This window comes from Protomyctophum parallelum (genome assembly GCF_964188405.1).
Source record: "Protomyctophum parallelum genome assembly, chromosome: 2".
NCBI classification, from domain to species: Eukaryota; Metazoa; Chordata; class Actinopteri; order Myctophiformes; family Myctophidae; genus Protomyctophum; species Protomyctophum parallelum.
Genome location: NC_139699.1, coordinates 42161739 through 42188720, shown reverse-complemented (window position 1 = coordinate 42188720; position 26982 = coordinate 42161739). Strand labels below are relative to the sequence as shown.

The window sequence follows — 26982 nt, the reverse complement described above, 5'->3', positions numbered from 1 at the left end:
TTTTCTTTCTCAGACTCAGAGCAGAAGAGGAAAAGAGACAGCTACGCTATTAACGTCAAAACTCAAAACGCAACACACGCAGTTCCTTATTTGTGTCTTTACGTGTCATGTTATTGTTGGACATGTATCGACGAGGTGCGACGACCATCAATAGGAGAGATCAGTGACGGGAGTGTCTTGGTCTGTCTGCAGTCACACATAACGGATTCTGTAACGGCCCAGTGTTATCATCATGGGAGATGATGTGAGTATAGCCTATACTGTATATGTCTGTCTGTCTGTCTGTCTGTCTGTCTGTCTGCACACATAACGGATTCTACTGCCCTGCCCTGCAGTAGGCTAGTATGCTATTAAGTCTGAGGGAATCGCAGAAAACGTAATTATAGTGCGATGTATGTACAGTATATGATGTAGTTATATAGTTGGATTCTTTACTCGCAGAACTTCGGTCGTATAGTTGTAGAATAGCATCGGTTCGACTTCTAACTACTTACAGGCCAACTATAAAGTTATGAACTGTTTGATATAGTTTTGTTTTAGTTTTTTAGTTTTTTAACAACATTGTATTAATTTCAGTTAATGGGTTTTCATCATCACCTATAATACAAAATACTTAGGCCTATAGGCTACACTCGCTGCATCGCTACAGTGACTGACTTGATGTCAACATCAGTTCTGTTGGCAACAAACGCACCTGCCAACCAACCAGTCATCCACATCCTGCTTCATCAAGGGGCCTTGCATGGCTCTGTCATGTCATGCATGCATAGCCTATACAGAGAGTAGAGTAGCCTACTCGACCCCAGTACTTTGAGTAAGAGTACCTACACATTACTGAGTACGCTTTACATTGATTGATTGATTTAAATATTTATTAACAGTTTGTAGAATTACAGTACATTTCAAGCACAAACTCAATACAAAGACTGTTAACTGTGAGTGGACGACCCAATTAAGTATTACACTTGTTTACAACAGGGTCCACATTGTTCAATTCATCAAAACATTTAGAGACATACAAACACTTCTATGTAGTTAAAGAACAGAACAGGAATTCATCATAGGAAGCAAACAGGGAAAAGATACATATACAGTGAGGGGAAAGGGGGGGATTCAGATTTTACAGAGGCCAGTTTCGAATTGCAGCCATCCGTAGGTGCCCTTTGAGAGCGGTTTTGAAGGAGTCAAGGGATTCACATGTCTTAATGACTGTTGGTAGGGCGTTCCACATTTTGGTGGCATAGGAGCGAAAATAATTTAGTCCCTTGTTTGTGCCGAATCTGGGTTGTACATGGTTTGTTGCACTCCCTCTGGTGTTGTGGGTGTGGACTTCGTTTACATTAAGGAAGTATTTAGACAGGTACATGGGTATGTATGTTGGTGGTGCATCTCCACTGCTCAGTCAAGTTTTAAACTGCTTAAAGTCAAATAAATGTTTTGACGCATTTTTTTTGGGGGGGGATTAATAAGACTGATTGATTGATTGATTGATTGATTGATTGAAATATTTATTAACAGATTGATTACAGTACATTTCAAACACAACTCAATACAAAACTGTTAACTGTGGACGACACCATAAAGCATTACACTTGTTTACAATAGGGTCCACCATGTGTATACACTTCTATATAGCCAAAAACAGGAAATCAGCATAGAGGAGGTAAAAAGGAAAAAAAAACATATAGGCCTACAGTGAAAAAGGGGTGGGTAAGGGAATCAGATTTTACGGGGGCCAGTTTCGAATTGCAGCCGTCCGTAGGTGCCCTTTGAGAGCGCATTTGAAGGAATCAAAGGATTTGCATGTTGCATTGCACATTGTTGTTTTACTCCCTCTGGTGTTAAGGGTGTGGCATTAGTTGACATTTAGGAAGTATTTAGACCGGTACATGGGTATCTTGGTGCTGTATCGAATCTTGTGGACCAGACCCATTGCAAGATGCTGTACTCTGTCATCAACCCTAAAGCCATTCCAGCCTATCAAAGTGGGCAGAGGTGAGGTGGGTTCGGTGAGTGAGGCCAATTAGTAGCCTGACCAGTTTGTTTTGGGAAGTCTGGAGCCTTGTTTTAAGGGCCTTAGAGGTGCTGTGGTACCAGGAGGTGCATGCATAGTCGAAGAAACCTTGTACGAGGGCTCCTGTATAGGAATCATGACCTTTGTTGGTGGCCATTTTATCACCGGAAAGATTTGCCTCCAGGATGGAACTTAGGTAGGTCATTTTATCTTTTCGTGTGATAATATCCCATTGAGCATTTTTTGGTCTAATAGACCGTCTATATATAGACGTCTAAACAACAGCTAATCAACGTCTAATCTAAGGATAGAGGTCTAAAAAACTTTCATTATTAGACGTTTTTTATCCCATTATTAGACGCACGTCTAATAGCCGGCTATTGCTCAGTGTGATTGTCACCCACTCAAACAAAGAAGCCATGCACCTGCCTTTCTGAGATTACTATTTTCTCAGAAGAGAATGGTTTCAGTTTTTCCCAGAAAAATATTAAAAGTCCATAGACTTGGCAGCCAGCTGACGTCATCATATGTCTGAAAGGCAGACGTTGCGACCCTTAAAGAAAAACAGCCGACCTAAAAGTACTCAGAAAAAAGTACTTTTTACCTCAGTTAAAGTAATAAAAAGCAAGGCTTTTGCACACCTACAGGTGACAGGTGCGTAGGAGAGGGTAAGGTGCCCGAAAATGAAAAAGAACAAACACCCGCACACTGTCTTCAAATGCAGTGAACCAACTTTAATAGGGAAACAGCAATGTAAGTGCCATCAAACCGTTTCTCTAGTTTCTTTGAAAGTGTCCATGTCTCGGAGCCATAGAGTAGATCTTACTAACCTGGGATGACCAGATCTTATGCATGTCATTGCAGGCTGACCAGGCCATACCCTTCCTAGTTCGAAAGTACTTTTGGGAAGAAGATATATATTATGAACCCAAATACGGTACTTGTAGTCATCAACCTGTTGTCGCTGTTTATGTACCTGTTTATGTTTTTAAATAATCATAACAAAACAAAATGTAGGCCTATAGGGAACAAACAAACAAAAAAAACCTACAGTAATGCAGTTACAGTAATATATCACATGGTTTTATTTAGAAGGTGAGCTTTTTTACAGGACAGATGATGATAGATGACCACCTACTACTACTACTACTACTACAGTACAGTTTACAGAATGTCACATGGCTTTCTGCAGAAGGTGAGCTTTTTACAGGAAGCAGCAAACTTGAGAAGAAAGAGGAAGTTATACTGTGAGAAAGCAGAAACTCACTGCCGGGCCTATACCTACATTAATGTGTGTGCTGGTGGATTGCATCCGCGCCGCACCCTTTTATTGTGACACTTGTAGGCCTACAACGACACCAGTCATTTGATTATTAGATACATGGTCGCCTATTTACAGCCGTGTCCAATAATGAAGAACTTAAGACACTAGAAGAAGAGATGATGTCTGCTCAATTGTTAAATTACACGTGTTTTCACTTTCACTACAAATTATTTATTAGCTCACCCACACACCCAACTGCCAACTCTTAGACAAGAGTAGTTTAATATTTTATAGGCTATAGCCTATAGAGCAGTGCGTCTCAACCTTTTCAGGACGCGACCCCCCCAAAATAATCATATTCTAACTGGGGCATAGAGTAAGACAAAGTTACGACAACTCCGTTCACTTCATGGGGCGAGGCTCTTCCACATAGACCTCTATTGAATGGGGACAACCGGAAGTATTGAATGGGGACAACCGGAAGTTTCCGGAATGCATTGTAGTCTGTGGGCTCACACGAGTACATGAACCATGTGACTGGGCTGTTTTCTGCCCCCTCAATGTCGTAACTCTGTCTTACTGTATGGCTCTGCCCCCACCACCCTGATAAGCACTTGGAATTGTAAAAGTTGAGGCATTAACCTCTTCAACACGCTGCAGGGCATTGTGAGCTTGTAGATCGGTTATAAACTATTTGACAACTTGGCCTTTTTTAAACGTATTAACTTGTCACTTTACTGCCATCTGGGGATGCATCATCATTCATTTTGTACATAAGTGTAGTAGACGAGATCAAAAAAAATATTTTTTTTAATTAAGTAATGCATGTGTTTATATTCTTTCAGAGCGAACGTTTTTAACTCAAATCTTTGCTTCTGGGGGGGGGGGGGGGGGGGGGGGCATTCAGGTCTAAATGGGCTATAGGGTTTAGCTCAGATGTGGTAAGGTTAGGCAACACTGCTGTTCAGGTAGATATTAAAGGGTTAGTTCAGATAGTCCCTGTGGTAAGGTTAGGTAACTCTGCTGTTCAGGTAGATATTAAAGGGTTAGTTCAGATAGTCCCTGTGGTAAGGTTAGGCAACACTGCTGTTCAGGCAGATATTAAAGGGTTAGTTCAGATAGTCCCTGTGGTAAGGTTAGGTAACTCTGCTGTTCAGGCAGATATTAAAGGGTTAGTTCAGATAGTCCCTGTGGTAAGGTTAGGTAACACTGCTGTTCAGGTAGATATTAAAGGGTTAGTTCAGATAGTCCCTGTGGTAAGGTTAGGCAACACTGCTGTTCAGGCAGATATTAAGTCAGCATTTGTTTTTCCACTCCAGAGTTGAATCCAAGTGGAACAGACTGGTTGGGGTTTTGGGTGGAAAGTGTTTGGCTGTGAGTGAGTGACACCCACCCACTACCTGGCTCACTGCCCAGTCAGTGGCCAACTTGCTCCAGGCTATATACCGCCAGCTATTATATCTTTCTGTCATTTCAGACGATTTGCCTATCTTATATTTTTGAGGGGACGCTAGCCCCTCCTATGCCTATAAGCTTTGTGTGTTTGTGTGTACCATTTTTTGATTGGCTGAGCACGGAATGCGATGTATGATGAATGATGTATGACGATAAGAGCGCCCCTCACCTCACACAAGCGTGGTTTTTATCGGCTTCCAGAGCTGATCAATGATCGGGTTTAGTAGCGATGTACAGTAGTGGCGAGATTTTCATGATTGGCTGGCCTCTAAGCCAATAGGAGACTAGCCCTATATATATGGCTAATGGGATACTAAGCCCCACGGCCAATGGGACGCTAAGCCCCGCGGCCAATGGGACACACCGCACTGCAAACGCGCCCGCAGAAAGCCCCACTATAGTTACAATATGCTTAAGAAAATGGAATGCAAGCTGATATGTAATGACTTGAGTCATTTTCTTGTGTTTGTTATCGTGCAACATATTTACAACCTTTCCCTTCCAGTCACTGTAGACGAACCACTCCAGCATACTAATGGCTTTTGTCTCTGCTCTCTGAGTCATGATCCTTTCTTTCATTGGCGTTCCAGTGACCCAGAGTGCGTGCTTGTGACGTGGTTCATGGCCGCTCTGCCCTGACCCGTCCCGTTACGCGCCAGGGGAAAGCACACTGGCACATTATCTGTCACACGCAAAACAATTAACCCCTCTCTCACACAGACAATCGCCCATGAGCTCCCCACTCCCCTACAATGGGCTGCGTGTGTGTGTGTGTGTGTGTGTGTGTGTGTGTGTGTGTGTGTGTGTGTGTGTGTGTGAAACTGAAGTTTCAAAGTACTGAAGCAGTGTTGAGATGAAGCACTCTCTCTCTTTCTCTGGGAGAGTGCTTTTGTGTGTGAGAAAGAGAAAACCAGCACATCAGACATTGGGGGCGGGGGGGATGTGTCTCTGGGGGGAGGGGGGGGGGGGTCTGTCTTTCTTTCTCCAGAAGGCCAGACATGGAGACAGTAACAGATATGAGCTCCATGCTTATTTTCAGATATAGATACCATTTTCTTGTTGCCTAATAAGCAGTGGTCATCGCAAAGCTATTTTTTATTTTTGCCACGGACATGCAAATGGCCGGACAATGATATCACCAGAAAGGCATACTGTAAAGAGCTATATAGCCCTGAATGACCCTGAAATGGAACCAAATGGAGCGAGACGGAGTTACAGACCTTACAGGAGTTACAGATCTTACAGGTCTGTAACTCCGTCTCGCTCCATTTGGTTCCATTTGTACACTCTCAGAGTTAAGGGGGTGGTGGAAATAAAACATTTGAGAACCACTACTAGTTGGACTCCTAATGTGCCTTAGGCCTATGTGTCGTAGTAAATCAGTGTCATACATATTGTTGTGAAGAAAACCTGGAGAGACTTTCAGTAATTGGGTCTCATGATCAAAATAAGAACATTATAATAAAAAATTACAACGAACGTGCGGGCCGCTCGTTGCGATGACGTCAATGAAAATAACGACGCCGTTAGTCGAGGAATGATCTCGCCCCTCTTTGATGAACCCTACTAAAATAAGCATTGGCAGCACTTTCCTTCCCCTCCTCCTCGCCTCGTTCTGTTACTTATTTCTCTCGAGCAGCCTCTGTCTTTCTAACGTGGGCAGTGGGGTCAAGGTGTCCTGTGCTCAGAGATGAAGCCACTGAGGTTTTGTGGTGAGTAGAATCTGGGCAGGTCAGCACAGAGCCCAATGAATCCCAGATGCTCTGTACACCCTGCGCCCTGACCTAACATTTATACGGAACACATGATGTCCATTATAAGGTGTTGCCTCGCACAAAATCCCCGTCCACTTCTTCCTCTCACTTTAACTCCTTTTCATATCATGGTCCATTATTTATTCAGCATTTGAGCCACGGACCACCATTTTGATGAGATTTAGCCTCTGAGACCCAAAACTAAAACATATTTTGTTGTCGTTGGATATTGAGCCACGCTGAATACAGTATATATAATGGACCTTGTTATATGAAAAGGGGTGAAAAGCACTGCGTTAGAGCACAAAGAAGATACAGACCTCCTGTATGTCATGAGTCACAGTTTGTCATTAGCATGCACGCCTTCCTCGCTATTAACAATCGGCACGCTTTTGCGCGTGACAGCGTCAGAGTTGACCTGCATGAATGTTCACACTTGTTTAATACACACCACCACAGATGAGAATGTCGAACAGATTGACCCGAAAAGTAATTTCCTCTGTGTGACTGCATGCACTGCAGCCGTTTTAGTCATGGCTAAAGTGCTGTGCAGAGCAGGCTATTATAACTTCCTGTGCAAGACCAAATTTGGAGCCCAGGGCTGGACTGGGACAAAAAATTCGGCCCGGTCATTCTTTATTATCCAAATTGGTCCACAATTCCATGCTGTATTATTGATGTTGGTACCATTAGGAGAGATAACAGGCAAACGTTGATCAAAATAACAATTCTTCTACATTCTCTAATAGAGTGTCGCAATCCCGACCCCTTTCAGAACGACGGGGGCACCAGGAAATTATTCCCCATTAATTTTTCCCATAGATGTTTCAAAAAGTTGGAACAGAGTGAGAGCTACAGTATGTAGTTGGTGTTAGTAGTTTTACTGTAGTTGAAGATATTACAGTGAGTGCAGAGTCCGATCTATTGTAGTGTAGTTGAAACGTTACTGTATTATTCCTATATGAAGTGTATAGTTGACGACATTACAGAGTCAGACCTACAGTTGTTGCACTGTAGTTGTTAGTAGTTGTAGTGTAGCTGTTAGTATAGTTGTACTGTCGTTGAACCAGAGTCAGACCTACTAGTTGTTAGTAGTTGTAGTGCATGTAGTTGAAGACACACTGGAAACCAAGTATGCTTTAACTGCAGCTTCTCCCTGCCAATCTGTTATGAGGATTCTACAGTACCACACCCAGAGACACGCACACACGCACGCACGCACGCACGCACGCACGCACGCACGCACGCACGCACGCACGCACGCACGCACGCACGCACGCACGCACGCACGCACGCACGCACGCACGCACACTATGTGGAAGCATTCGCATTCCTCTGTCTCTCATCAGCGTGTGTGTGTGTGTGTGTGTGTGTGTGTGTGTTACAGTTTTATTGTAGCTTTTGTAGCAGCTACAAACGTCGGATGTATATCTTTGTATCTTCATGTCACTGGCTTCCATTGAAAATGAATGGTAGACTGTATCTTTGTATCTTCATGTTGCTGGCTTCCATTGAAAATGAATGGTAGACTGTATCGTTGCATCTTCATGTCGCTGGCTTCCATTGAAAATGAATGGTAGACTGTATCTTTGCATCTTCATGTCGCTATAGGCTGCTTCCATTGACAATGAATGGTTGTCAATGGAAATCCCCTTATTCTTCCACAACAGCTGAGGTTCATGTTAACTTTTCAGGCCTTTCTCTCTTCTCTTGTACTTTGTTTACGTCAGTGGTGTTCAGCCAGTGGTCCAGGGACAACCAGTGGTCCTTGAGGGGGTTCCAGGTGGTCCCCAGCTAAATGATGGAGAGTTGATAAATCTTTTACGCTCTGAAGCGTTAAATAATTGTTAAACATCTGCATTGTGTCCAGACAATTAGTCCTCACAATTAGAGAATGTAGAAGAATTGTTATTTTGATCAATGTTTGCCTGTTATTTCTCCTAATGGTACCAACATCAATACAACATGGAATTGTGGACAAAATCTTATCAAACGACAACAAAATATTCTTTAGTTTTGGGTCTGAGAGGCTAAATGTCATGAAATGGTGGTTCCGTGGCTCAGATGCAGAATAAATAATGGACCTTGATGTGAAATGGGCTGGTTTACATCATCTTTTCACTGCCTGGCTTTCCTTTTTCCATCACTGTGTCGGCGGTGTGTTTACCGAAGAAGCACTCTTCTTTTCAACGTCAAAGTGAAAGTGTGTGTGTGGGGGAAAAAACTGTTGGATGACCTGTGAAAAAAAGATATCCTGAGGAATTTCCTGCCATAGAAATAGAAACACACACACACACACACACACACACACACACACACACACACACACACACACACACACACACACACACACCTTTTACTTTCCACAACTGCCAAAAAAGAAGGGGCTTGTCCACTAGTCCCTTCCTAACATTTTAGTCTAAGACTAAATATTTTGACAATTTCGTCAACAAATAAAAACTAGTGTTAGTCACCAATGCCATAGCTTAGTTTTAATTTAGTTTCCATTTAGTTCTCGTAGGTAAAAAAAGGTAGTCGACAAACATTTTATAGTTGTCTGCCATACTATACCTGGGGCTGTATAGCTAAAGTGGTAATTAACACATCATATCGACAGGTATACTCGTCCTCCTAAATTAATTACGCGGGCGCTCATGACAAGTAGGCACGTCTTAAGCAGTGTTGTTTTCGTCGACTTAAAGTAAGACGTAAAATGTTCGTCAACTACCTTTTTCAACTGATGAAAACTAAATGGAAATTAAATGAAAACTAAGCTATGATGACTAAAACTAAGACTAAATATACTGACAATTTCGTCAACAAATAAAAACTAAACTACAAGCTCATAGCGCGGCTGAGCTCTGCTATCTTTCAACAGGTAAAGTTTAAAATAATGGTTTCACTTCACTTTCACTTTCAATGTTTTATTTTGCTCTTCAGTTCATGTACACAATGAAACAGTATATACAGATACATTTATATGACCAAAAAAGGTGTAGGCTGAAGCTTTTTTTGCCTACCCTCACCAACTACAATTAATATATATGACAAACAAGAAAACAAAGTAATAAGTCTCTGTAGGAATACAGGAAAAAAACAAAAAACATAATGGTAAAATAATGGTTAAAAGTGGTCAAAAGCTATGAGGCGACCTCAGCTCTAAATGGGTTAAACGACGGACACACTGACTTTCACAGTCTTCATGCAAAGACACATTTCTGCCCAAGCATTAGAACATGTCACGTAGTAACATGATGATGGCGACATAGTTTCTCTCATTACAAGAGTGTTTTTATGTAGCCTTTTTATCTCTCCAGTTGTATTTCTCTATAGAAGGCGGACATTGAAGGCATGATCTTTCAACCTGGCGTCCCTATTTTGTGCATGTCATTATCCCATGTTAAAATTGGCCAATGCATGGTCGACTGACGAACTGAATATGGTAAAATAAATAATGTTCTCTTTCAACAGCGTCCTTCCATTTTGACATGAATACCGATATTAACCTTTCTTTAGCTGGCCGAACAGCAGTGTTGTGGTTGAGGCTACATGCACATTAGTATGCACATAATAACTGGAATACAACTTGGGCACTGCTCCCTCCTGTCAGTCCTCTGCAGCAGTTTGTGACGTTGATTTCCTTCCTCTCTCTCTCTCTCTCTCTCTCTCTCTCTCTCTCTCTCTCTCTTTCTCTCTCTCTCTCTCTCTCTCTCTCTCTCTCTCTCTCTCTCTCTCTCTCTCCCTCCACTTCTCCACAGGGTGCAAAAGAGGACGGCGTCCAAAGCAAAGGGCCTGTGTTCCTGGGCAGAGCAGGCTGGCTGAAGAGGGCCACGGGAAGACTCCTGGGCAACTACAAGGAGCGCTTCATCCATGTGGAGAAGACCGAGGTTGTGGTGTATGAAAATGAGGTGGTGTACCAATCCATAATAATAATGTTTGGTGTATTGATAACGAGCACCTTATCGATCAGGCTTATTGAGCCAGGTTCTAATCGAGCCCACTATCGAGCATGTTCTATTTTGTGAAAATACGGGAGACAATTAATTCTGAACAGAATATATTTTCCTAGGGCCTTCAAATACAGTACTTTTCTAACAGACGGAAGGCAATTGACCATTTTACTTTTGGAAAATAATATTAAAGAAACTGTTAACTGGTTAATGTGTGTACAGTCACTTTAAAAGCATAAACAGACAGCGCTGGTTGGCAGGTATCAATACACTTTTAGACCAACATGTCTATGCCAGCGTGGGTGATTACATTCATATCTTGATCGCCTCATGACGTCATGGGCCGCTATGCTCGATAAAGCTTATTGATAACGGGTACTCAATAAGCTTGTTATCGGTTATCGAGCTCCATCCCTAACCGAACGGAGATTTGTCTATTTTAACAAAAAAACAACAACACATAATAACCATAAAGTGCAAAAGTATAGAACAACTTATCACCCAGACAATACATGAGCCCCTCACTGTACACAGAAAACCATCCTATCAACCAAGGAAGCTTATTGGAGGAAAGGCCGCCAACGTCATTTTCTCTACCCTGCAATTCCAGCCGGCAGATTGGTCACACTGGGTGGCAATCTGCTGCCCAAACTCTGGTGGAATACATTGGAGTCAATGGAGCCGAGTGGACAAGCATGTGAGCACTATTTCTGAATGGTTGAGACTTTTATAAAATACTTGGCTCAGGAGAATAAAAGAAGACATATATCACATCATTGCCTGCTCTGTTGCTTTTCAATGTGTGCACTGTGTACTTTTATAGAGGCAACGTTTCCTTTCTGGCAGCCAAATCTGACGATACCTCCGAGACAGAAACGATACCTGCCGCTGTTTAGATGCACTGTGCACATCGAAAAGCAAGTGATTATAGAAAACAACCTGTCTTCTTTTATATTCCTGAACCAATTACATGACAAAGGTCTCAATGCTTCTTAAATAGTGAGACAGCGTGACACACACACACAGACAGACAGACATGTTCTGCTAGGTCTCATAGTTAGTGCTCACCGCGTTCGCAACTACTGTGTGCTACACTGTAGCTTCCGCTGTTTGGTTCCTATAATGCAAAGCATCGTGATCGCTGCACTCCACAAATCTACAAAAACACATGAAGAGCAAGAAATGTCGGTCTGATCTCATTTAAATTAACATCCTCATTTCTCACATGGTATTACAACGTAGTTGAGCACTGCTTTCATAACCACCCTTAGTAACTATAACAACATTTCCCTGTGTGAGTTGTTTCTGAATATGTCACAGTCCTATTCCTCCTAAATAATAATCCTTGGGTATTACTGCTGTATATCTCCATTTTCTTTCCCACACCAATATGCAGTGGTGGAAAGTAACTAACTATACCGCGTGGGGGTATTAAATGATCACGTATCATATACTGTAGGCCTGTACTGTAGGTGAAAATTACAAAATGTGTGATAAATATGAAAAAGCTACTCCTGTGGAAGGGTTATCATCGTATATTAATTTACTTATATTGACCCTATAACATTCTAATTTTGGAGCTCTGTCTCATGGATAAGAACTGAACCAGTTCCCAGCCGGTAGAAAAGGCCACAGTGTGCCGTCTGTCTGGGAATCTTCCAGTAATAATGTAAAGCTTTGAATAGAGGAAGGGAGTGCTGCCGTGGTCCTTTGTTTGTTGAACTGAATACAGGTGCTCGTTAGCGAGGTTAAATCATGAAAATAAAGAAGATGATCCAAGGCACTCTGTTCCAGTGAGGTGAAAAAAGCCTTTATTGTAAGTTAAGGCAGGGCAAAGATCATTACACAAAAAGGGAGGACCAACGCGTTTTGGCAACAAAACGTGCAGAATTACAGTACATTTCAAGTACAACTCAATATAAAAAAACTGTTAACTGTGAGTGGATGACACCATAAAGGCATAAAGCATTACACTTGTTTACAATAGGGCCCACCATTTTCAATTCATCAAAACATTTAGAGACGTACGAATATACACAACTATATAGTCAAAACAGGAAATCATCATAGAGGAGGTAAAAAGGGAAAAGAGACATATACAGTGAGGGGGAACAGGGGTGGGAGGGGGATTCAGATTTTACGGGGGCCAGTTTCGAATTGCAGCCGTCCGTAGGTGCCCTTTGAGAGCAGTTGTGAAGGAGTCAAGTGCTTTGCATGTCTTAATGACTGTTGGTAGGGCGTTGGTATTGGCTCCTATGCCACATTTTGGTAGCCTGGCTAATAGAGCTAAATACATTTAGTCCCTTGTTTGTGCCGAATCTGGGTTGCACATGGTTTGTTGACATAATGCTTAAAACAACCAAAAGGGGTTCCCGTCCTGAATGTAAACCTCTTGTCTTGTGTAGGATCTGAAGAGCTGCTTGGAGAGACTGGACCTGGACAACTATGACAGATGCAGTGAGTTAAAGGGTCGCTTTAAGAAGAACAGACTGGCTTTGATAAAAGCCCCCAGAGCCGGGAATAAGGTGAGCAACTGTGTGTGTGTGTGTGTGTGTGTGTGTGTGTGTGTGTGTGTGTGTGTGTGTGTGTGTGTGTGTGTGTGTGTGTGTGTGTGTGTGTGTGTCAACCCGTTTAATTTCAAGGACCCCCAGTTTGAAATGCATTAGGATTAGGCTACGGACCCCTATTTAATGTCATTTAATCTCTGTGACTCCAATTCATATAGTAAAATCATGGTTAATTTGACCCTGTATGAGATGCAGGATTCCTTGGGAGTTCTTTGTGAAAAGAACGAAAAAATTATAATACTCGTATTTCCACGACTCCTGCAGAAAATACAGTGGTGGGAAAGTACTTTACTAAGTTTACTTAAGTAAAAGTACTGTATCAATACTGTAATATTCAAGTAATCTGTTACAAGTAAAAGTCTGGAATTCAAAATGTACTTGAGTACAATTTACAATTTAGGCATTTAGCAGACGCTCTTAATCCAGAGCGACTTACATTTAAGCAAGAACAAAAGCATGGGAATACATCACATAAAAGCATTTATCATGAAACATGCGTAAACTAAGAAGGAACAGTGGAATATCTATATGATGAAACTATACATACACTATACATAATAAACTATACAGATTCACTACTATGCTATACATATGTACTATGGCGTGCTATGACTATATACAATACAATTATAGTGCTGTCTACATAACATGCTATAAGTCTGTGTCAAATGCTATCTAAGCCAACAGAAATGCTATCTAAGGGGTTAGGGTAAGTGCTATGGGCCATGATGGAGTCTGAAAAGGTGGGTTTTCAGGCTACGGCGGAAGATTGGGAGTGATGCTGCAGTTCTGACTGCAATGGGAAGTGCATTCCACAGTTTTGGAGCCAGAAGGGAGAAGAGTTTGGGACGTGTGGAGCGTTGTCCCGGCGTTTTTAGTGAGGGTACTTCCAGTTTCCCTGCGTTGGCTGATCTGAGTGCGCGGGAGGGTTTGTAGGGTTCAATCATACTTGTAAGATATGGGGGAGCCATACCTTTGGTTGCTTTGAATGCCAGCATCAGAGTTTTGTATTCTGTGCGGGCAGCGACCGGGAGCCAGTGGAGGGAGCGGAGCAGGGGGGAGACATGTGAGAATTTTGGCTGGTTGAAGACCAAGCGAGCTGCTGCATTTTGGATCAGCTGGAGAGGCTTAAGTGCACATGCTGGTAGGCCAGTAAGGAGGGAGTTACAATAGTCGAGTTTTGACAAGACTGTTGTCTGGATTAGGAGCTGGGCTGATTCCTGGGTGAGGAACGGTCTAATTCGTCGTATGTTATAGAGTGTGAACCTACATGATCGAGTGACAGCTGTGATGTGAGCTTTGAACGAGAGCTGACTGTCCAGGACAACACCAAGATTAAAAGAGTAAAAGTATTTGACATCAAAATGTACTTAAAGTACCAAAAGTAGAAAGTACTCATTATGCAGAATGTCCCATTTAAAGTTTTCAAATATAGATTATTTTGTATTGTAATGTATTACATTTTGTTTATTTTCAAATGGCCAAAATGTAATATAAGGTGGAAGTGGTTTTGTAATAATAATCCAAATCGACAAAGTAACTAGTAACTAAAGTTTTCAAATAAATGTATAGCGGAGTAAAAAGTACAATATTTGCCTCTGAGATGTAGTGTAGCCCATTTTGGTGTTTTAATTAAAGCATTATGATTTACATTAGCTATTGAAAATCGTGAAAATGTGCCTCAAATCTTTGAATATATATTGTTACAGAGTGAACGGTGGCCAATTGCAATTTCTGGGGTCCTTGACATGAAATAATGTGTGCACCATATAGAAACTGTCAGTGACAGAAAACTCATGATTTAGAAGACATTTTGTAGAATCGAGCCTAGGTCTAAATGGGTTAAGGTTCCACTTTTGTGCACATCATCATCATCATCATCACAATCACCATCACCATCACCGGGGACAATGGAGGGGTTTTGGAAAGACAGTGGGATACCAGAGCAGTGAAATAATATGCTGTATTACAAACAGATGACGAGAGACCAGAGTATTGGCCAACGTCGCAACTTAAGCAGATGTCAGCCGAGTAGGGAGGGGATGGGATTGGGTATGCAGAGCCAGCAGCCCAAATACCTTGTGTGTGTGTGTGTGTGTGTGTGTGTGTGTGTGTGTGTGTGTGTGTGTGTGTGTGTGTGTGTGTGTGTGTGTGTGTGTGTGTGTGTGTGTGTGTGTGTGTGTGTGTGTGTGTGTGTGTGTGTGTGTGTGTGTGTGTGTGTGTGTGTGTGTGCGCGTGCGTGTGTGTGTGTGTGTGATTCATTTCCATGCCTGGTCACTGTGTTAAAGGGAGAGAGGGGAAAAAATGACACAGTTGCACGTGTGCTCATGCATTCGTCGTACAATGTGAATGAGCACAGGCAGAGTCACACATGCACGTGCGTGGCCGTGCGCGCGCAACACACACACACAGACACACAATGTGTCACGATGCAACACATTGTAAGCTTGTAGATCTGCTATTTTCAAATATATATTTTTAATACATTTCAAAACTTGGAATGGAGATTATGGGACATTCTGCTCAATGAGTCCTTTTACTTTTGGTGTTCCAAGCATTATGTTATACTTTAGCTATTCGAAAATAGCAAATCTACAAGCTCATAGCACACACAGTGCCATGCTATGAGCTTGTAGATCTGCTATTTTTTATCGTCAAAGTGTGGCGCAAATCTTAGAATATATATTCTTTCAGAACGTTTTTAACTCACATCTTTGCTTCTGGGAGGTCCCTGGAACAAATTTTCAGATGGGGGTCAGCGGCCAAATACAGATGCATTTTTTGTCCAATCATGCATTTTTGTCCAATAGTTCCTAATAGTGGACTACCAGTTAACTATTATAGGCAACATTTGGCCAATCATAGTCGACTATACAAATCCTTAGTCGGGGACAGCCCTAACAATAACACACAGGGATGTTTTCACTGTCTTTGGCTCTGGCACGCACACACTTCAGTTTAGTGATGTTGTGATGGGCACCAATATTCAAAACCGCTCTCAAAGAGTCCATCCACCCTCCCTCCCCAACACACCCCTTTTTAACCATACTGTATGTTTTTCCCTTTTTTTTTTTACTTTCTTTGATCCTGACTCAGATTTCCTGTTTCAAGTGTTCATAGAAGTGTTTCATAGAAGTCATAGCGAGGTTTTAAACTGATTAATTAATCTATTTATCGCGCATTGCCAGGGTTTTTCCGCTTTCAACCCTTATTTTGAAGAGCCAAATATCCGTAACCGGATGTTACGATGACATAATTCTGTGTGTGGTGTCTTGACCGGTGGTCGCACTCGGTGCAGAAAAAACCCGACCGCGAGTATCACAGTGCCTGCTGTCGGCCGTTGAAGAAACGACATTCATTGTGCCGATTTGGAGATACAGGCCATTGAAAGCAGCACATAGAGTGCAAGTGGATGCGCGCGCATCTTCAAAATGGCCACTGTCCCACTTTACACTGTGATGCTAACGAGAGACAGCTATCGATGTGATCTGATCAAAATGTAGTCTACGCTGTTGTCGGGCTGCCAGACAAAAGTTAATCTACGCTTTCTATGCTTCTGGCGAACTCCATGTTAAGATTTTGAAGACATTCGTAGAATCAGCCTGCAGGTCTATAATAAACATGTTTACAGAACACTGAAAAAAGTAACGGTTTTGTCCATGCAAGGTTTCATTTGTTATTGTTAAACTAATGGAGACATTCTGTTATTGTTAATGGAAACACCGTTGGTGTGTCTAGTGGCCGCATGTCCTCCTGTTGGATAAACATTATCCCAGGATGCACATGCTTGTTTTCTTCTGCTCTCCAGTTTCCTCTGCATGGCGGGACGCCAGTGAAAGTCTGGGTCTGAAATAAGCAGTGTGTGAATGTGAACTAAGCATTTATTGTTGCAGATGCACACACGCACGCACGCGTCAGCATTCTGACTCACAACTAATGGCCTTTGGGTCTTAAGCCCAAACCACATACACCAAAGGGTCATCATTGCATTGTTGACCCTTTGGTGTGGTTTGGGCCATTGAGGGGGTGGGGGTGGGGGGGTGGGGGGTCAATGTGCAACAGGACATATCACACTGCAGGGACAACGCTAAAACCGTCTCGACCCTTTGGTGTAGTTAGGGCTTTAGGCCCAAACCACACCAGCTGCAACTCCTTGCAACTAGTACTCCTTGCAACAAAACAAACCACACCAATGCAACTCCTTGCAACTGCCATTGGGAATAATGGTTGCGTGTTGCAAGTATAGTTGCATGGCGACCCGCTGGTGTGGTCAGGGCTTAAGTTTGTGTGTTTGCTGGTGGTTAGGTCACCAGACAGGCTGACACACCGCATCTATTTAAAGTTTACATTGTCCCTCAGAGCTGAGTCATTAAAATATACAGTAGGAGGTCTACTGTACTACAGTAGTATGCACAGTTGTACAAATGTAACGATAACATGTATTTAAGGTATTGAATACAAGGCACCTATTATGACTAGTTAGTCATTATCTCACTATCAACTGTATTTTGTATACTCTTTCTTTTTTGTTTGTTGGTGCAATCCTTTTTGTATCCATTTCTTTACATTGAAAGATGGTTGCACAATGACATGACGCTAGGTCTTCTGAAAGGCAGTGCCACTCTCCTGGACTAGTTGGTGCTGTCTGTGTTGTTCACTTTCCTCTTGTGTTTTTGTCTCGACAGGTTCACGATATAAAGTTCCTGGCTCAGACTCCAGAGGACAAGGACGCTTGGATCAAGGCTTTCACGGAAGGCATCGACAGAGCAAAGAATAAAATCTTTGACGAGGTAATTTCGCCTGCGTACCATGTGCTTTCCTATCCAAGGAGTAATGTATACAGTGATGCAGACATTAGAAAATAAACACCTTAGCCTTTAGGATGAGTCAGACGCTCATGTAAAAACACATTTTGGGATCATTCTTTGATGAACGATATAGGATCACTGACAGCTAATCAGAGATCCTGGAGAAGCGTCATGTGCAACACATCACCTCACGCTCAATATGTTTACACTACAGAACATGTTGGTTCATCAGTGTGGATTGGATGGATGCAACATAATTTTCGTTAGTGTTATCTTTATGGTTATCATTCTTGTGTGGGTGTGGATGACTCATACAGTACATACTGTTGCGGAATAAATGGACTATGTAGAGACAGCAGTGGTGCAAATAGCCTGCATCCTTAGGCCCAAATCACACCAGCTGCAACTACTCGTAACTCCTTGCAACAAAACAAACCGTACCAATGCAACTCCTTGCTTACAAGTAGTTGCAAGTAGACGCATGTTGCAAGGAGTTGCATCCTGTCACCCTCCGTGGGTCCTGGGATGCAACACTGTACTCAATACTGTACTCTAACGTCGTTGAAGTAGGACAGGACTCATAACATTTCCCTGGGACCCATCTAAAAGATCACCCCTGGGTCCCGGGACCCATTACATTGAAAACCTATTTACATCAGTGAATAAAAGCATCACGTGGCGTTACTGAAAGAGAAACTGTTATTGTTTCACAGGTGAAGGTGGACGAAGGCAATAATTTAGACCATGTGACACGAACGAGACCCAAGGGAAGACCCAACAGAAGACCCCCGACCAGAATACACATGCAGGAGGTATGTGTGTTCGCTTGTGTGCCTGTGTACCGGTACTCACTGTACTCACTGTACTCACTGTACTGTAAACTGTACGTTTAATGAATGCTACACTATTTAAAGGACATATAACATAAAATTCAACTTTTTAAATTTTTGGTGTTTTTTGAGCTTTTCTATCCCCACAAATATGCAATTTTGAACAATCAGGATTTCTCTTCATATAGGCTTTTATGGAAATTGCTCTCAGGAACAGCTCAACTGATTTGGTCGTATCTGTGATGTCATCAATGTCACCCTACTTTGTATAATTCCTCCCTCTCTTCAGTCTTCAGTTCCAAATTTGCATTTCCACTTTGTTTACAATGTCCGCCATTGTTGATTTTCCAAGCTGGCATGGAATGGAAAGGGACATAGACAATATGATATTAAATATTAAAAACTGTTTTAAAATAAAATAGTTGCTTTAACTGAGTAATGCTATACCATATTTGATACTCACTCCAGAGGGCCACTATACACTACACTACTATTTTTCTGTAATTAATGACCTATACTTCGTCATTCTATGTCACACAAAAGTATTAAAAAAAGCTGGTTTACTAGCTAAAAACGTGTGGCTCTGCAACGCGTTTTGCTTGTAAATCTGCTATTCTTGCTATTTAAAAAAAAATTGTAATTTATTTTGCTATTTTGGAATTGGAATCCTGAAAAGTAACATTTTTATTTCATTTTAAATTTAGTTATACTTATGTTAACTTTATGAACTTAAATACAAATACACTGGACATTAAACAAGAAATTATCACACAGTGATATTTGTCAGGTGAAAGAAGCGCTGTCTCTGTTGTGTGTGTGTGTGTGTCCCATATTAGTATGATTATTGTTTTAGTAACGTGTATGTTTGTGTGTCACAACCTCACGCCTCGCGACCGTTGTTTGCATGCACTGTCTCCGTTGTGTGTGTGTGTGTGTGTGTGTGTGTCCATATTAGTCTAATCTATTATTTTAGTAATGTGTATTTGTGTCAGTGTGACAACTTTGCACTTTGCGGCCGTTGCTTGCGTTCGTTGCCGACGTTCTGTGTGTGGTTCTGCTGCGCTGTTTCAGCCGCGTTTGGTTTGAAGTTATAGTGACGTGCGAACATTGCAAACGTGATAAATAACTGTAGTATGCGTGTTGCTCTGCAATGTCTGTCTGCCGCCTGCTTTGCTGCCAGGGATATTTGCCCCTCCCCTTCCCATTGGCTAGAGGCAACATTGTCGTTGTTTGTCGTCCCATTGGCTAGAAGCAGCCAATCACATCACCACGTCAGTATGACTAGGGGGTCGATCTTGTCGTCTAAATTTCATGAGTAAACACTCGTCAGGTTTCTCCTGACAAAAAGACAATAAGATTGTAATACTATATTCATATAGTATACTAATTGAAGCGGGTCATGTTTGCATGTTAAGAATTGTAACAGCTGAAATCAATAATATAAGTGGGGGCTGCAGTTGCCCAATGTATGCGCTATGCTATTTAAAATGGGATAGGGTTAGTTGTTCCAAGGTACAACAAGTAAAAGTTAGTTCAGCACAAGATGCGGAATTAACAAGGCATTTCTCTTCTCTCTCTCTCTAGGTGGCCAACGTGTCACATGACGGCATCCTGCGTTTGGACCTCGACGTTCCAGACGCCGCCGTGCCCAACGGGATGTCCCATCGTGACGACACTGCCACAGAGACGACCCCCAAGGAGGCGATGAGACCCCCCATGCCCCCGTCGAAAACCAGCGACGCCATACGGGAGGAGGAGTTAGACGTTAGTGCAGACACGGAGCCTCCGGCTGAGAAGAAGATCCTTAAACCTCCCATGCCCCCCTCGAAAGACGCCAAACCTCTGAGCACAACCTCTGAGGAACCTCCCGCGCCCCCCTCGAAAGACGCCAAACCTCTGAGCACAACCTCTGAGGAACCTCCCGCACCCCCCTCGAAAGACGCCAAACCTCTGAGCACAACCTCTGAGGAACCTCCCGCGCCCCCCTCGAAAGACGCCAAACCTCTGAGCACAACCTCTGAGGAACCTCCCGCACCCCCCTCGAAAGACGCCAAACCTCTGAGCACAACCTCTGAGGAACCTCCCGCACCCCCCTCGAAAGACGCCAAACCTCTGAGCACAACCTCTGAGGAGGAACCCACCCAGGAGAACAGCTCTGATAAGGTCTGTGGAGCACTACTGTGGTTTTCTTGGTTATCTGAATGATTTTGCATGTTTTGGGTTGACATGTTTGCAATATGCTTAACCCATTGAGACCTGAGACCCGATTCTACAAATGTCTAAATCATGATTGTTTTCAGAAAAAATCAACCTTATGTTTCTACTGTATATCAGTGGTTCTCAAACTATTTCATGTCAAGGACCCCAAAAATATTATGTAATTGGCCGCCGACCCCCATCTGAAAATATGTTGTATGTCAAGTTAAAAACGTTTGCTGCACGTGAAAGAATATATATTCAAAGATTTGCACACGTTTTTGCGAGTTTTCAATAGCTAAAGTTTTAAATAATGGATAAAGTTAAAAGATGACACAGATGCGTTCCATGTCTTAAACCGAGGCTTAGCCAATTTAGACTTCTTTATTGATCAGACGTGACGATATCCAGATCCTCAGGTCTGATATGAATGTGTAGTGAAACAGAGAGGCTGGCTGGCTTGCGAGGCTACGTCTGATAAAACATTTCAAACAAGAAATGAATCAAGTCATTATATATCAGCTTGCATTCCATTCTCTTGCATATTGTACCTTAGTGGGGCGTTTGCAGTCTCTAGTCATGGTACCGTGGGGGAGAGGAGAGCGAGCTTAGTGTCCCATTGGCCATATATAGCTCTAGTCTCCCATTTGGCTTAGAGCAGGCCAGCCAATCGTGAAAATCTCGCCACTAGACCAAGTCCATCAATGTCATTGATCAGCTCTGCAAGCTGATAAAAATCGAAACATCGTACAGTATGTTCTACTAATCTACTTCCAAATCATGCTCTGCAAGTCTGCAGAACTCCAACGCGTGTTCACTGTCCGCTATGATTATGCAAAAAAATAACAATTAAGATTTATTTTTGCTTTTTCTGCCTTGAAAGTAGACTGACAGGAAATCGGGAGAGAGATGGGGGGAGGGGGAGACAAAGGCCATAGGGATCGGGAGTCAAACCCACGGCACACCGCCAGGCTGTCTCAGCAGCCTAGGTGCAGAAGGGTTTGAGCTAACCGTTCGGGCCATGATTTTACAATTTTGACACATAACAAACTGTGTGCTTGTTTTACAGGTGCCACCCTCGCCACCGTCTAAAGACGCCAAGCCCAGCGCCCCACCCGCTCAGGAACCCACCGAGGAGGAGGAGGCCGGGTCCGGATCTGTTAGCGGCTCAGACGACAACCCGCCAGAAGCAGCAAGGTCTAGCCCAGAGCCCCCCAGACAACCTCCTCCGGCTCCCACCCCGCCGTCCAAAGACAAGAAGCCACCTCCGCCCGTCGCAGAGCCAAGAGAAGAGCCCACACAGTCTGAGGAGCTGGAGCCAAGAGAAGACATCACACAATCTGAGGAGCTGGAGGGATGCAAGAGCGTCGAGGACAACAAGACGGGAGGTGAGGATGAGAAGGAAAGTGAGGGAGACATGGACATAAAAGAAAACAGTGTAACAGAGACCGAGACGGAGTCCTCGTCCTCCACCGTGTCTAAAGAGGCTCTCCCTGGTGTCACAGAGGAGTGTTTGGTGGTGACAGACTCGGAAGAAAGCAGCACCGCAACGGTGGATACAGCGGGTCCCAAGGTGCGCGAGCCTTCACCCGAAGTGCCTGCCGCTAGTAGCAACGCAGCCGACAAGTCCTGTCAGCTGACGATCCCCACCGTGACGCCGACGACCCCCACCGTGGCGCTGACGACCCCCACCGTGGCGCCGACGACCCCCACCGTGGCGCCGACGACCCCCACCGTGGCGCCGACGACCCCCACCGTGGCGCCGACGACCCCCACCGTGACGCTGACGCCGGAGCGAACCAAAAAGAGGCCTGGCCCTCCGGTCCTGAAGAAAAAGCCTGTGAAACATCCTCCTCCATCCAAGGCAGCAGCGGCTCCTGCTGATCACAGCGAGCCCAAAGCCCAGCCTGTCCAAGAAGAAACCAAGTTGGCCACCAGTGCTGTGCCTCAAGAGACCAACTACGCTGTGGCTTCACCACAAACGGCGTCATCAGGGGACTCAGTCGGTTCTCCGCAAGAAGAGGAGACGACAAAACTCCCCACGGAGCCAAAGAGCGAGCTTCCGGCAGTGTTTATTTCTCTAAACGACCCGAGCGGCGGTGACCCGGCTAGCCTCGGCGCGCTGCCTTCGTCCTGCGCGCACGCCGAGAAGAGAGAGAGGGAGGAGGAGAAATCGGTGGACAGTGGTCAGCACTCGGACGATGACGGCAGCGAGGCATCGGAGAGCGGGAACACTCCGAGACGACTCGAGGTGGACGTGAGCAAAGATTACATCGAGACCCCCAGGGTAGGCTTCATCCAGGATCACGCCATCAGCCAGGCTTCGTCTCTCCTCCTCCGTCCTCCCATTCCCCTCAAACCCACCATGAGGTCTGCCTCCGTGGGAGATCTGTTGTCCGAGACCGCAGCAGCAGCGGACGTCGCGATCGTCAGAGACGTCATCACGGCTTCGGGCAACGGCACCGCCTCACCAAGTAGCGCCGCGCCGACGGAGCTCGAGAGCCAGGTGGCTCTGGAGATGGAAAAGACGCGGGAGCTCCTGCGTCAAGTGTCCGAGTCGCAGGAGGGAGAAGGCTCCACCACGCCAGAGGAGCTGCTGACGAAGGCCATGGAGAAGCTCAGGAAGGCTGATAAGTTCCTCAGCGAAGCGAAGGTTCTCAAGGAGTCGAAGCAGGCGCAGCAGAGTCCAAGCAAGAGGATCAGTTGGTGATGAAAAGAGAACTGACTCGTTGTGCACTGCCGGAAGCCATCTATCAGGCAGAGTGACAGAAGCACATGCCAACTGTCTGCGCATAATTAACTAAGTGCAATTACTTCCTACTGTCCCCCGAAGGTCATTCATGCTTAAGCCTAATTTATATATACTTCATCACACTCACTTTTGCTCACCAAAAGGAACTGATTTTCAACTAAACCTGTGTTGCATTTTGCCTTCCATATAAATTAAAACGTTTTACCTTCGGTATAATTATAAATAAATTAGGCTATGCTGTTCTGCTGTAAATGTATTTGCTTACATTCCACATCGATAATTTCCTACCATAATTACTTGAATGCAAATTGACAGTTAATCAGCCACTGTATACGGTGAGTCGGGGAATGCGATTAACAGCTTACTAATGAACCAAATTAACAGCTTACCAAATTAATCAGACATTTTTAATACTTAAATCCACCTTCTCACATGATCCTCGTCACATGGCCAATGCTGCGGGACATGAAACATTGTTCATGAAACAAGAACAATGTATCTCAGGATGTTTCTGTAATTACTTTTTTCAAGATGTTTACAATGTCTTCTTTATTGCAAAGAAAATGAAGAATTAAGGTGAGAGAATTTGTTTTGGGTGAAAATAATAATAACAAAATTGTGTGACAAGTAGTCCGTAAAAAAAGGGTTACTCCAGTAAAAAGAAAGAAATAATAATAAAGTGTTACAATTACTATAGTCTGTAATAATTTGGTTTTGTGTCCTAAACATATCGAATGGTGCATGTCGATAGCACAGAACACACAGCCAGTGGTGGAAAAAGTAGGCTACTCCCACTTTTTTTTTTACATAAGTAAAAGTGTCAATACTGCAATGTAGAAATACTTACCTGCAAGTAAAAGACTGGAATAAAAAATGTAAAAGTACAAAAGTGTTGGCATCAAAATGTACTTAAAGTACCAAAAGTAGCACGTACTCTATATGCAGAGTGTCCTGTTTCACTTTAAAAATCTTGTCTTGAAAATAGCAGATCTTACAATTAAGTTCACAATATGGCCGAAATATATATAGGGCTGAAGTGGTTATTGTATGTTTAGTAATAATAATTAAAATCTAGTAACTAGTAGGCCTAGTTTTCAAATATTTGTAGCGGAGTAAAAGTACAATATTTGCCTCTGACAGTAGATGTAGAGTAAAATTGGAAAAACTAAATAATCAACATTGTACTTAAGTGCAGTACTTGAGTAAATGTACAGTATATTTACATTCCACCACTGAGCCCATACCAGTGATAGTTTGATCAACAAGTTGCCTTGCCCTCTTTTGTTTATTAATATCAAAAACAAGAACTTCCAGACTCTTAAAACAACTGCCCTTTACATTTATATGCAGGGACGTACAGTGTTAGAGAGGAAGGGGCTGACATCCCGTAAAGAGTGCACTTTTGGACAAAATAAATTGTGAAATAGCAGATCTACAAGCTCACAACGCGTCGTGCTGCAATGCGTTGAGAGCTTGAAGATCTGCTATTTTATTTTATTTATTATTTTTATTATACCCATGCACTCTTTAATTAGTGGAGATGCGGTTGTACGACCTGGATTTCTAAACAAATGTGTTCAACGCAAAATGCTACGTTCGAGTTCAGGAGACTTCGGGGGGAAAAATAGGAATTCTCCTGACTGCTGCTTCCGGCATGGCATGGAAAGGAGTGGTATTTCCATTTCTTTCACCATAGTAAATGCTGCATTCATGGTCCGTAGAGGGCAGTTGTTTAACAGACGGGTAAAAGGGCAGGGGCTGAAGCCCCCTTTGATGTATATGTGTGCATGTCCCTGTTTACGTGTTACTCTCCCAGACTCTAACTACTCCCCTTTACATTTCCGTGACGCAAGGAAGCTTGGAGAAGGAAGTGTCATGGTCACATGACTGTGCTGCGCCATGACACTTTTGAGCCAAATCTCGCACCGGAAGTTACATGAATACAAAGCAGTGAATGGAGCAAGTTGGACCAGCTCATAAAAAAACATTATTTATGAACCATTGAGACCTAGCTGTGTCATATAATCGGTTAAGGCATATAAAAGAAGACATATCATCACAGTTTGTTTTATAATCACTTGCTTTTCGATGTGCACAGAGTGCACAGTAGGCCTACATCATTTTATTTGAGGATTTAAACAGCAGAAGGTATCGTTTCTGTTCTGGGGGTATCGCGAGATTTGGCTGCCAGACAGGAAACGGTCTTGTGATACTTCACAGAAACGTAGGCCTACTTTTTTTTTTAGATATAGATAAAATTAAACAGTGTACAGATCGAAAAGCAACACAGCAGACAATAATGTGTTATATGTCTTCTGTTATTTGACAGAAGCGATTACTTTAAAAAAGATCTCAGTCATTCAGAAATAGTGTTCATGAGCTGGTCACTGAGCTCTAATTGGCATTCTGCCGAACTTCCGGGTGTAGTTTGGCTCCCATGGTGCGACGAATCTGCCGTCTGGAATTGCGTGATAGCGAAAATGACGTTGGTGACCTTATCTCCATTTCATATACCTTGGTTACACATCCAGACTAACCACTCCCCTTTACATTTCCATGTTACACATCCAGACTAACCACCACTCCCCTTTACATTTCCATGTTACACATTGAGCCAGACGCTCACTTGTTTAATCTTTCTTTATGTTTTTTGTTTTTTTTCTATAATATTTGCCGTAGGGAGAGTCACCAGACCTGAATCACCAGAACATTATTTTTTTAATGGTAGCCATTCAGGGCTGGAGCCAGGCTAAGAATATTTTCCTCTTTTATAGAATTGTATTGGTCAATAATACAAAAAACAGACTGCATGGCAGAGTCTGTATGCCTTGGACATGGTACTACCTAATAATAATCATAGAGTTCTTTATCCATGCACAGTTTGCAGTATAAGAAAATGTCGCTTTGTCTGTGATGTACTTTATTGTATGAACACATCTTGCTTGTGGGGTTTACATTAGTAAAAAAATAAGTTTTAACCGTGCACATATGTGTTAAATAGTCCAAATATAACATTAGATTGTACTGTTATGTGCCTAAAGAAAACAGATGCACATAACTTCTTCATCTTCTATAGTACAGTGGTTTTCAACCCTTTTTGTATCAAGGTCCATTATTTATTGGGCATTTGAGCCACGGACCAGCATTTGATGACGTTTAGCCTCTCAGACCCAAAACTTTGAATATTTAATTGTGTGTAGACTTCTTGTAAATTATGTAATGGAGATGTTTAACTTTCATATTTAACTCTTGAGAGCGTAAAATGTCCATTTGGTTTCATGTTACGCTCTCAAGAGTAACTTTGACAGAAAAAGACTCGCTCACCGTATAGAAACTAGAAGTAAAACTCCTTAGACTGAGACTTACGAAAATATTTTTTATTTTATTTTATC

The 26982-nt window shown here is 43.0% G+C and overlaps 1 protein-coding gene across 1 annotated transcript; it reads left to right on the top strand.

Annotated features, from left to right (window-relative positions):
• The first annotated feature begins 16 nt into the window (after positions 1-16).
• plekho2 (pleckstrin homology domain containing, family O member 2) lies at positions 17-26774 on the top strand. Its single transcript, XM_083759809.1, has 8 exons — positions 17-244; positions 10246-10395; positions 12843-12962; positions 17690-17794; positions 18526-18624; positions 20227-20805; positions 21908-25333; positions 25462-26774. Exons 1-7 carry the CDS (start codon positions 233-235, stop codon positions 23546-23548), a joined length of 2706 nt encoding a protein of 901 aa, XP_083615935.1. The 5' UTR covers positions 17-232; the 3' UTR covers positions 23549-25333; positions 25462-26774.
• Positions 26775-26982: the final 208 nt, after the last annotated feature.